The sequence below is a fragment of the Tachyglossus aculeatus genome, chromosome 11 (genome assembly GCF_015852505.1).
Source record: "Tachyglossus aculeatus isolate mTacAcu1 chromosome 11, mTacAcu1.pri, whole genome shotgun sequence".
Classification (NCBI taxonomy): domain Eukaryota; kingdom Metazoa; phylum Chordata; class Mammalia; order Monotremata; family Tachyglossidae; genus Tachyglossus; species Tachyglossus aculeatus.
This window is the reverse complement of record NC_052076.1, coordinates 60,213,978-60,226,431: the sequence shown is the minus strand read 5'-3', so window position 1 is coordinate 60,226,431 and position 12,454 is coordinate 60,213,978. Positions and strand designations below refer to the sequence as shown.

General features: G+C 37.6%; 1 protein-coding gene across 3 annotated transcripts in view; it reads left to right on the top strand.

Annotated features, from left to right (window-relative positions):
* Positions 1–12,454, top strand: part of GPATCH1 (G-patch domain containing 1) — a 40,565-nt gene that overhangs the window by 23,850 nt on the left and 4,261 nt on the right. For all 3 annotated transcript variants that reach the window (XM_038754031.1, XM_038754032.1, XM_038754033.1), the window contains 8 exons: positions 846–1,142; positions 3,267–3,445; positions 3,784–3,911; positions 5,187–5,323; positions 5,511–5,680; positions 7,091–7,331; positions 8,211–8,318; positions 12,092–12,213. In XM_038754031.1, coding sequence (XP_038609959.1) covers positions 846–1,142; positions 3,267–3,445; positions 3,784–3,911; positions 5,187–5,323; positions 5,511–5,680; positions 7,091–7,331; positions 8,211–8,318; positions 12,092–12,213 — 1,382 coding nt within the window. The remainder of the gene's footprint in view (positions 1–845; positions 1,143–3,266; positions 3,446–3,783; positions 3,912–5,186; positions 5,324–5,510; positions 5,681–7,090; positions 7,332–8,210; positions 8,319–12,091; positions 12,214–12,454) is intronic.

Genomic DNA, 12,454 nt, shown 5'->3' with positions numbered 1-12,454 from the left:
ACCTAGAATCAATCAATCGATCAGTCGTATTTATGGAGTGCTTACTGTGTGCAGAGCACTGTACTAAGCGCTTGGGAAGTACAAGTTGGCAACATATAGAGACAGTCCCTACCCAACAGTGGGCTCGCAGTCTAGAAGGGGGAGACAGAGAACAAAACCAAACATACTAACAAAATAAAATAAATAGAAAAGATATGTACAAGTAATCAGTCAATCGATCAATCGTATTTATTGAGCGCTTGCTGTGTGCAGAGCACTGTGCTAAGCGCTTGGGAAGTCCAAGTTGGCAACATATAGAGGCAGTCCCTACCCAGCAGTGGGCTCGCAGTCTAGAAGGGGGAGACAGAGAACAAAACCAAACATACTAACAAAATAAAATAAATAGAAAAGATATGTACAAGTAATCAATCGATCAATCGTATTTATTGAGCCTTTACTGTGTGCAGAGCATTGTACTAAGCGCTTGGGAAGTACAAGTTGGCAACATATAGAGACAGTCCCTACCCAACAGTGGCTCGCAGTCTAGAAGGGGGAGACAGAGAACAAAACCAAACATACTCACAAAATAAAATAAATACAAAAGATATGTACAAGTAATCAATCAATCGTATTTATTGAGCGCTTACTGTGGACAGAGCACTGTACTAAGCACTTGGGAAGTACAAGTTGGCAACATATAGAGAACACATCAGACCTGCATGCCTGTCATGCCCCAGCCCTCTCAGGCAATCAGAATCTTGGGATTTAATGATACTTCCAATTTTCTGTGTATTGATACACTTTAAGAATAGAAAGATCCTTTATCTGTTACTTTTTCAGCTGTTCTTTCCTTCCACTGCCCCCAGGTCCGGCAACTTCTATTTTAGAGTTTCTGTCCCAGAAAGACAAAGAAAGAATCAAAGAAATGAAACAGGCGACTGAATTGAAAGCAGCCGAAATGAAAGCCAAGACTTTTGCACAGCAAACCAGGAAGAGCAGGTTCCAGTCAAACTCGGCAGACACTGCTCATTGCAGTTGGCAGACGATGTTAAGTAGAGACATAGCTTCGGCAGTATCCAGTGAGTTCAAGCCATTTGCTAAAAATCCAGAAAAACAAAAGAGATACGAAGAGTACTTGGGAGGTCTCAAACAAGGACATAAAGGTAACTGGCAAACCTTGCATTGACAATCCCTGTTGGGTAGGAAGAAAGTTTCACATGATTGGCCGGGGTTCACTTCAGAAAGCCTTTTGACCGGTACCTGAATTTTATGTTTTATATTTATTGAGTGCCAGCATTGTCCTCTCTTTCGTCATGCTTCCGTGTAATTGCAATTGCTTAATATTATTGTTGTTATTGTCACTATTATTTTTAACATTTGCTTATTATGTGAAAAAGCCTGTGCTAAATGCTAAGGAAAATATGAGAGGACACAAGGCCTGTCCCACAAAGGGCTTACAATTTAAGCTGGGGAGGACTGCCCCAAAGAAAAATGAGAATATATTTTAAATAAACGCAAATCCAGCAATCAGAAATATTAGCACTCACATTGTGACTAAAATAGTCTGTGGAGGAACCTGTCTTCTAATAACTCACCACCTTAGTCGAAACGTCCTTAGTGGAAGAACCAAAGGTTGGAGGAGGACTTGGTTCCCATGCTGTTCAGTGGGAGAAGATGGCTCATGCTTTCTGATCATTTCCATCAAATAGTATCCAGCGCTTAGAACAGTGTTTGGCATATAGCAAGTGCTTAACAAATACCATCATTATTATTAAATTCCTCGCAGTAAGGTGGCTATCAAGGGGTGCAGTCATCACACGGTTCAGCCAAGCAACCTGTTGCTTTTACCAGTCAAAGAATCCTGGATTGGAAAGGCTTTTAGTTTTATGGTCTTAGGTCTTAACTTGTGTGCTATAGAAATGGGAGGCGGGAACCCTTTCTTTGCTTACCCTTACGTCTCCATATCCCCAGTAAAATTAATGGAATCTTTTCTTTAACTCTTTTTTTTCTGTGATTTTGAAGGTGCCCTAGTTTTCAGCTCTGACAGTATATGAAAATAATAGCTTCTTCCCCCATTCTTATGCTCCCTGTTTGATTTTTGAATAAGGTTAAAGCTAGAAAAAGAAAAGCATTGTTCTTTCGTTCCTGGGTACCTGGATGGGATCTACTTACTACCAGCTTTAATATTTGGCAATTATATGGGACATTTTGGCTGACCCATTGGAGAAGTTTGTCTGTGCCATGAGAATTGAACTTGGTGCCAAAGTCAGATCAGCTGTGGCATGAAAATGTGATCACTCTAAAGTCAGAAAGAAACCTTGGATTGGAACATTCCACCTAAAAAGTGACTTTGGGAAGACGAACTTAGTTTAGAAGAAAGAGCAGGAGAGAGGCCAGATTTAAATTAAACACACCCAATTTGCTTATAATTAGAGGGAATCACTTTCTATAATAATAATCTAGCAATGTGCGGTTTTATTTTTTGAAATTGAACATCCTTCAGTTCCTTAAATGCGACCGTCTGGCCCAGCAAAAGCAATGTGCATAATAGGTTTGGCTTTCCATATTTCAGTTTGCCTTTTCCAGTTAGGTATTCTTGAAATAGATTGAAGAATAAAAATAGAACTATAATGTGTGCTAAAATTTCACAGATTTGTTCCCAACTAAACTGCTGTTGGGTCAACCCGTTAAGGTGGCAGTAGTCTTCTGTATCTCCTTACCTAATTTATCTTTACAAGGTAAGGTAAGATGGACAATATGTGAATTTAAAAAAGAGGTCATCTAATAGGCAGTTGCAAAATTGGAGGATATGGTCAAAACCAAAAACCCTAAAAAACAATTAAAACTAGTTCCTGAATGATTAAAGGTGAAAAATATAAATTAAAAATACTTTATAAAGCAGCCAGTGTAGTTGTATTGATATTTTCAATTTTCAAATGGACAGTTTGCTGTAAAGATTAACTTTTTAAATCATGTGCTGTGAATAAATATTAGTTAAAAAGATGTTTTCCTCATTAAATGCAGCCGATAAAATTGTGATTGCATGATGGGGGCAAGGACAGTGGTACCTTTCAGGAACCCCCGAGGGCGCAGCTAAAGGCTAAGCTTGCCATGCCAAGGATTTTGTAATTCCAGCAGAGAAGCCAAGTGTGACAGTCAGTTCCATTTTTAAGAGGTAATAAAAGTGCTAAACCTTCATTGTAAACGCAAGATTTGTTTTACTTCAAGAGAGAGAGTTCTTTAAGTACCCTTTTACAGTAGAGTGACTTCTCTTTCTTTCACTGCAGATGCTCTGGAAACTTGTTTAGATTCTAATATGACAGAGTGGGAACAAGGAAGAGAGCGTGATGAGTTCATTCGGGCGGCCGTACTTTACAAATCCTCTAATTCAACATTATCCTCCAGATTTACTCATGCCAAGCATGAAGATGACACAGACCAAGTAGAAGTTCCTCGAGACCAAGAGGTTTGCCATCCTAATTTCAGCAGATTAAATATTTGAATGCAAACTCTTGTTCGTCAAAACAATTTTTAAGAACCTCAGTTGAAAATTCCATATCTTTTATTTTTTAAGCTTGGAAACTAAGAATACAGATTGTGACTTACTGTCAGATACTGTACTTAGCATCTTCATTATCTGTTGATATCTATTTTTGTGGTATTTAGTGGTTTACTAAGAGTCTGTCCACCAAGGGTAAAAATACAATGCTTGTAAAATATTAAAATATTTATTATTTTTAGTGTCAGGTAGAAGAATAGGTCAAGTTTGTAACGTGGGAAAGTGAAAAAACATAATTTTTACAGAGTGATATTAATGACAAGCAATCTGCTGTGAAGATGAAGATGTTTGGAAAACTCACAAGAGATAAGTTTGAATGGCATCCTGATAAACTGCTGTGCAGAAGATTTAATGTCCCCGATCCCTACTCAGAGTAAGTTGAGAAAAATTAGCTTTTTAAAAATTTTGCCTGGTTTTCCAAGCATTTTATTTCCATTGGCACAGATCTTTCTAGTTTCGTAATACTGATCTGAAGCAAATTTCTCCCCTCCATATTCCTAAATACTACTACTACTGCTACTACTACTAATAATAATTGTGGTACTAAGCACTTACTGTATGCCAGACACTGTACTAAGTGCTGGCATAGATACAGGATAATCAGGTTGGACACAGTCCCAACGTAGAGCTCGCAGTCTTAATCCCCATTTTCCAGATCAGGTAACTGAGGGATAGAGAAGTGACTTGCCCCAAAGCCACACAGCAGACAAAGTGGCAGAGCCTGGATTAGAACCCAGGTGCTCTGACTCCCGTGCCCTTGCTCTTTTCACTAGGCCACTCTTCTCTCCTTCTTGATAACATCCATGATAGCTAGCTATAAGGATGTACCTGCCAAAATAATTTTCACTATCAGAAATTTTTAACACAAAATAAAGGGGTATTACTAGTTCATACATGGTATTCTTTGTCTAGATTCTTTAGAAAAAACTCATTTGCTAGAATCACTTTTACGCTATTTTTGCACTTCGGACAGTGAAAATAGTGTACATTTTCTATTGATCGTACACCATTTGCTGCACAGAGAGGTGTACAATGCGCCTGTCTAGGGTGTATAAAAAGGTTTTCATGTTTTTTACTATATTTCAGCGATAGTACTTCTTAGTACAGTGCTCTGCAGATAGTAAGGGCACAGTAAATACCATTGATTGGTTCTGTGATCTTTTCTCACCTTTTTAAGACTACAAGAACAAAGAAATGGCCTTTCCAATATCCAAGCAGTCTAGTATTCTGTTGCTGGCAGTGGCAACAAGATGCTTGAAGGAACCTTGTATTGGTTTCCCACTTTGACAGTGAGCCTTATATTTAGAGATGTACAATCTATTTAGGGCCAAAAATGATAATAACACTTTCAATTTTCCCCCTCTGAGATATTTAGACTTTTGCACTACTTTGAAAAATGCAGTAATCTTAGGGAGCATTAATAAAAGCAGAAAAGGAAATTGAAAATGGAAAACACATAATTCTAGGGGGACAATTGTTCTTATCAAGCAGTTGTCACTGAGATTACATTCTAGACTGTAGACTCTTTGAGGGCAGGGATTATGTCTATCAAATATATTGTGTTCTCCCAAGCACTTAGTACAGGGCTGTGCATGCAGTAAGCTTTCAATAAATACCATTGATTCACTGTATCATCTTCTTTCCACAGTTCAACTATGGTTGGATTACCGAAAGTGAAACGTGACAAGTATTCGGTATTCAACTTCTTAACTCTTTCAGAGTCAGCCATCTCCACTACCAGTCAAGCGTCAAGTGAAAAAGGACAGCAGAACGATAGTTCCAACAGTGAGTAAGGCACATTTAATCAGGATTTTATTTGCAAGTTTCAACATTTTAAAATTTGGTATATTACGAGACCCGTATTCATTTCTTAGAAAATTGGTAAAAATCGGACATTGGGGTTGAGAACTTTTTGCAGTGCACAAAATATCAATTTTTATTTGAACGACTCTGACATTCTGACAATTTTCAGAACCAAGAAAACCATCCAGGTGGGATATGTCTGACCAAGAAAAGAGGAAAAAAGATTCTATTAGTGAATTTATAAGTATGGCTAGATCAGAAGTTGAGAATGAGAAACAACAAACAGACCCAACAGTAACGAAAGATGAAAGGAACACAACGGGACCATTTTTAAATAAGGTATGGAAGACTTCAAAAGATTTTAACATTCTCTGTTGTATTTCTGTCATGATGAGTTCTTTCATATTTTGTTCTGAAGGAGCCTCAAAGCTTTAGTAATGGTTTTGGCTATGTTAGAAATGTGCAAACAATAGGGATTGATATAACCTGGGGCCACCAAAGTATTGAAACGTCAGCATTAATGAAAAATAAAATAATTATAATAGATGTTTGTCTTTGGGAAAAGATTGACAGTAAAATAGAGGAAAATGTATTCTTTTTTTATATTAGGTAAAATATTCCACTAAAAATTATGTATAGTTTCCATGTCAGTGTATCTTGGTAAAAACCCTGGGAAGAGATTTTGTGGAACTCTATGAGACCTGAATTTTTTTAACCTCTTTTTTTCATAAAATAAACCTTCCATGTATTTTATTAACCATTTATTATTATTATTATTATTATTATCAGCTTCTCGCTGCTAAGAGAAGCAGCATGGCTCAGTGGAAAGAGCCTGGGCTTTGGAGTCAGAGGTCATGGGTTCAAATCCTGCTCCGCCAATTGTCAGCTGTGTGACTTTGGGCAAGCCACTTAACTTCTCTGGCCGTAGTTACCTCATCTGGAAAATGGGGATTAAGACTGTGAACTCCCCTTGGGACAACCTGATCACCTTGTATCCTCCCCAGTGCTTAGAAACAGTGCTTTGCACATAGTAAGCGCTTAATAAATGCTATCATCATCATCATCATTATTATTATTATTACAATAACAATCATTTATTGTGCACTTATTGTGTACAAAGCACTGTACTAAGCACTTGGAAGAGTACTTGTATCTCTTGATAACCGTTTGACATTTGTGACATCACATACAGTTCTGAAATTTCTGCCTCAAGAAACCAACCCATTCTTTTAGTTTTTGAGTCTTGTTACTGTTGATGGAGAAATTCAATCTCAGCATTATTGACTTATGTGCTGTAAAGATCAGTCAGGTCGTTTAATTCACTGCCTTTGGGATTGTTTTTCATAATACTCTTTAACAGTGTTGTATTCGTGACTTCTGGGAAATGATTTCATCATTTAATGATCCTCATTGCCTGAGCCCATCTCCATAGTTTACAGCTCCAAATTTACCTTCATTGGTTGTAGTCCTTTACATGTAGATGTTCACTTATTTGTGCTTGACCACAAGTATTCAGAGAATTTAGAGATATAAATTTGCCTCCTTTTAGTCATTTTCCTGTCATGTGGGAATATGTGAAAGTCTGATGCAGAGCTCTTACTACATGTAGAAGTATTGCAAAAGAATGCCATAAGTAGATTCAAAACGGATCTCCAGTTATAATCATCTTTTCTACTCAGTAGCGTAAGAATCTTTTTCCTTTGTTGTCTCCCCGCCACCCCTCCCCACCATTGTGGCACTCTTGTCCAGGTAACAAATGAAAACGCAGAACAAAAAGATGAGGAGGAAAGCAGCAGACCACCTATGGATTTATTTAAAGCTATCTTTGCTGACTCATCAGATGAAAAGTCATCTTCATCTGATGAAGAAGAAGAAGAAGTAGAAGAAGAAAAAGAAAATGAAAATGAAAACAACTGGACAGATCCCGGGGGATCAGGCTCAAAAAGTTCCAAGCAGGCTGATCCTCTAGAAACTTCATATACGTTACAAGGTATTGTCTTTTTGCTACAGCAGTGCAGTAGAAGAAGAGTATGTCTCTATGGAAGTAACCATGGTAATTAGCGAACAAGGACACTTTATTTTTTAACAGGCTAAATTGGGGAGGGCAGTTCCACATTTCTCCCATGAGTAATTCTCTAGCGGATTATTAGAATTGTCATCAGTAATTATGTTGCTCTCCCACATTTTGCGTGGATTTTCTGAGGTTCTAAGAACGTTTGTAGCTAACTGAGAATAGGATGGCCTGCTCAAAATCTGACAGTATGCCTATCTTTGTGAGGCAGTGTTGTCTAAAACCTCTTCTCCACCTGCAAATAAATATGATCCTATTCTTGGGTGAATCTGATGTGTAGCATTTTGAAGCACTGTAGGAGTCTTCAGTTGAAAAATTCTAAGTAAAGGATACTTTTTTTAGTATTACCAGAGAAGTGTCAAAGTTTAACTCCTTCTTCCTCAGTGAGTAAAAATCTAGTATTTTAGAAAGCAGTTAGAGATTAACTGCTGAATAGGTTAATCTGAGAGATGAGATACAATACTACATTCCAAGTGAAAAGAGTAAATATTTTTCCAGTTGTATTGCAGCGTTCAGGTTTCTCCTCTTCTGTATAGACATATTTCTTTGGTCCTACACTTATTCCCATCTAGAACAACATAAACCAGCTGTGGGGCAGGTCCACACAAAAAAGGGGAGGGAGGAGAGAGAAGAACAAGATGGCAGTGTCCATAATGACTGCTTTCTGAAGAAAAGCGAGCTCCTCAAAGAAAGGGTTATTCAAAAGTCATGTTTTTTTTTAATGACATATTTTGTCAGTCTCTCGTGGTGTTTCTTCTTAAAAGATTGTATTCATTAAAACACATCTGCTTTCTCCAGTTTGCCAGAAGGTAACAAATCAGCCTGTACTCGCTGTACCTCTACAGAAGAAACTCTTTGACAGAGGAGAAGAATTTGGACCACGACTGCCTCCTGTATTCTGTCCTAGTAAGTAGTGAAAATTGTAGATCTAAAATATTGCATTCAAAATATTTACTATTTCCCCTTTGTCACTTTCCTGTTAAAAAAAACACTTTCTTCCTCTTTTCAAAGACAACCTCAACTCTACTTACTAGGGGAACGGGCCTTGAAAGTTATTACTGATACATATATAATTCTTGTTGCTCACAGAGCCACCGCGTGAAATATACCGACTCTGAAATCCTTTAATGGAAAAATGGCCATAATTTTGGTAAGATTTCTTGAAGGCTCTTATTCAGTCTAGTGTCCAAGGTCAAGTGCAGGAAGTGACAACAGTCATTATTTGCTAAGGTCATCATGTTAACATGGTTGTATGAATTTTATTTTTTTTTGACTGGGAGGTGGATAATCACAATTCTAGTGGTAGTGCAAGTTGAAATTGAGTGGAGTAACCTCTTCTTTTCCATGCCTCCTTTGGCGAGGAATTTTGATTTGTACTTCATTTGTATTTACATGGAAAAGTAAGTTGATTCTAACTGTTGAATAGAAAATCATTAAATTTTTAAGATGCGTATAGGATTTTGAAAGGAGAAGTTATAGTTCATTTTTGGAAGATTTCTTTGCGTCTCCTAAAATTCAAACCAGAATTCTATCCACGTAATGTGGCAAATTACTGTTCCATGATGCAGAGGTAGAAAGAAAAGTAGAAAATTAATCAAGAAGGACAACTTGCTGAAGAACTGTTAGAATGGTGCTTTGCATCCTGATAGTTCATCCCTGTTCTCCACCCTGGGAGCGGTGAAGTTAGTGGGTGAGGACGATGTGATTTTGAGTTTTGTTGTGACAAAGAAGTTTCTTCTAAGTATTTTTCCTCACAGAATCACTGCCTTGGGGGAACGCTACAAGAAAAACTCTCCAAGAAACAAGTTCCTTTGTACAACATAACTTCAGGAAGCCAGAAGTTGTGCGTCACCTCTCCTCAGTTTTCTGTGGCTTAGGGGTGGCAGACATTTGCCGTAAATTGGCCCTAGACGTGCAGTATTTTAGAGGGCATTTCACAGTGTGTTGACTGAGCCCCTGCTTGCATACTCTCTCATTGTTCTTGTCCCAGCTGGAGCACATCTGTCAGGAAGAGACTGCAGGTGCTCCCTCAGGAAGTCACTTTCATTGTAATCAGTTGTTTTGTGTAGGCTCACGTAAGGTTCATAACAGGAGAGTCCAACATCAATGTCCAGCCTACTCTGAGGCTGTAAAATGTAGCCCTCCCACTGATTCATTATTTCTTCCAGTTTTAACAATTATAATAATTTTAGTATTTAAGCGCTTACTGTTGTCAGGCACTGTACTAAGCCCTGGGGTGGATATAAGATAAGTGGAGGAGCTGGGATTAGAACCCAGGTCCTTCTGCCCAGGCCCATGCTCTGTCCACAAGGCCACACTGCTTTTCTACTCGAAATTACCTGAAGAGTGTGTATGTGTGTGTGTGTGTGTGTGTGTGTGTGTGTGTGTATGTGTATATCCATAAAGCTCCCCAAGCCTTGTCTATTCCTTGTCCTCCCTACAAAGTTTTGTCTTAATCCCCATAATTAATTCAGTGCTGTAAGCATAAGATTTTATTCCCTATATTAAAAATCTTCATTTGGGTACCTTAGTGCAGTGGTTTAAAGTAACATAAAAACACACTTTTTATGCTCATTCTTCAAATTGTGCCAACTTGCATGAAAGCTTCTAATTCTTCATAAATATGACACTTGACAAAATATCCAATTTAGCTTTTCTTAGTGCTGAAGTGCAAAAATACCAGGCTTAAGGTACTGTTTTGACATTATCATGGGCAGAAGGAATAACTTTTTCTGACCTAGAGGTCATGTGGCTGCATTAGCTGGCAAATTTTTCCAGGCCCTTGCTCCATCTATGCCCTGCTGCTGCACAGGACACATTTACAATTTAATAGCAAGATAGGATCACAGACAGTGAGGTTTTTGAACAGAAGCAGTGTACCATCACCACAACTCAACTTTACTAGGTTAGAGAGGTGACAAGAATGGACGCCATCAGAATATCCATGCAGGTGCTGTACTGTAAGCTGAACTGAGACCAAAAATAAGTAAGGCGGGAAAGCATTTTATGGAAACAGTGAAGCATCACCTCCAACTGATGCAGCACAACTGAGGACTTCTGGGATATAACAGCAACAGCAGCCTATTCTAGCATGAAGTGATCAGGAAAGAGGAGTTAGCTAGAGAAGAGTTGAAACAGAGCCAGGCACTGCAGATGGTGAAAGCAGTAGCCAGCACATTCTTTAATTGGTACACAGTATGGGAGAGGTAGTTACTCATTAGTCTGTCTAGGCACACTTTTGTGTGTGGATAAAATTTCACCATCAGAAGCATCATATTTGAACATAAAAGATAGTCATATAGTGTGGCAGATACTGTCACTTCTCTCTATCAAGCAATGGCATTGAGGACTTACTGTGTGCAGAGCCCTGTATAAGCGCTTGGGAAGGTGCAGTACAATAAAGTTGGTAGACATGATGCCTGCCCACAAAGAGCTTGCAATCTATGGGGGAAGACTCTTCAGAGGGCAAGATTTTTTTTCACTGTAGTTTACACTCCATGCCTTCTTCAAATGATCTTCCCAGTTGGTAGTCCTTAAAATTTGTTAAAGTCTCATTTATTGAGTTACTTAAAAATGGGGACTCTATCCACGGGTTATGTAATAGGATTAGGATGCCATTTCTATGGCAAGGACATTTGGTGAATTCTTTAGGCAAATGTGTGTTAAAATCTGGTAGAGTAGGCTAGAAAAGGGTCAGTGAGCAAGGGAGGGAAGTAGAGTTTAAAAAAAATCAGATTGTTTATTATTTCTAAAATATTTTGACACTCATCCAGTTCTTATGGTGAGTTCAAAAGACAGCTTAATCTGCAGGCACCAGGTAGAATGATGTGGATAATGAGGAAAAGTTTAATTTCAACCTCTAAGGGAATTTGTTGAATTTAAATAGCCTTTAGATATTGATAAATATCTTAAAGATGTCCTATTCACAGACTGTCCTGAGTGTCTCCACTATTTTAAACATTTCAACTTACCTGAAATAGGTGCTTAAATGAGGGAATGATAGTTTTGCTAAGAAACAGCGTATACTAAATCGGGTGTAAAATTGGCCAGTTGAACACTTCAAGAATTGAGAAATCTGAAAAATAATTTGATTCCTTTGTATGAAATGTAGCAACATATGAAAGGTTATTTTTAATGAAGAGCCCCACCACCACCACCATTCTGTTGGAATACATGTTTCTAGCTTTGGAAAAGCAGAAGGAAATGAGATGCAGTCTAAAATATTCTGAACCTGTGCCTTAAATGCCAGATTTTTGTTCAACCTTTTTTAATGATACTTAAATTTAATGATGTGGGACAGACATGTTGATAGTTTTCTTAAGTCATTCAAAAACTCATTTTTTCAGAATCTAGTTTGAAGACATACTGATTTGAATTGAGAAGTTACATTACAAATGTTGAATAGAGTAATAATGTAACTATATTCTCATTTTCTTTCACTAGATGGAATTAAGAGTACAGTATAATAATGATTAGGTTTTATATAACAGATCTTATCATGGGTAGTCCTTACTGTAACTTTCTAATATTCTTTGGCATCCAGGGACAACTGAAAAGAGTGAAGGGTATAAATTTAATCTTCCTATAAATTCTTCCATCTGATTGTATTTTTTAATATATTTAAGGAACTTTTGGGGCATTATTTACTAGGTTTTTGCTTTCTGTACTTTGCATTTCAGATGCTCGTCAGAAACATGAAGTTATAGAACTAACTAGTTCTCCTGATACTCATCAGAAGGGGAAAAAAAAGAACAAAGAAAAACACAAAACAAAGAAAGGATACAAGCATAAAAAAGAGAAGGTAAATTTATTCTGTGACATTATGCCCCGCTTATCATCTAGCCTAGCAAATACTGCATAATTTTGTGATTTTTTTTTAACTTATCCTTAACCCTTGAATGAAATTAAGTGGGTCTTCTTGAGGAACTTTTCAGTCTTATTTGTATGATTATAAAAAGGCTATGTTTAGCAGTCTCATACTGTTCCCAAATTTTTGGAATTTTCCATACTTATCCTTTGATACCTCCATAGGGTTTAATCTC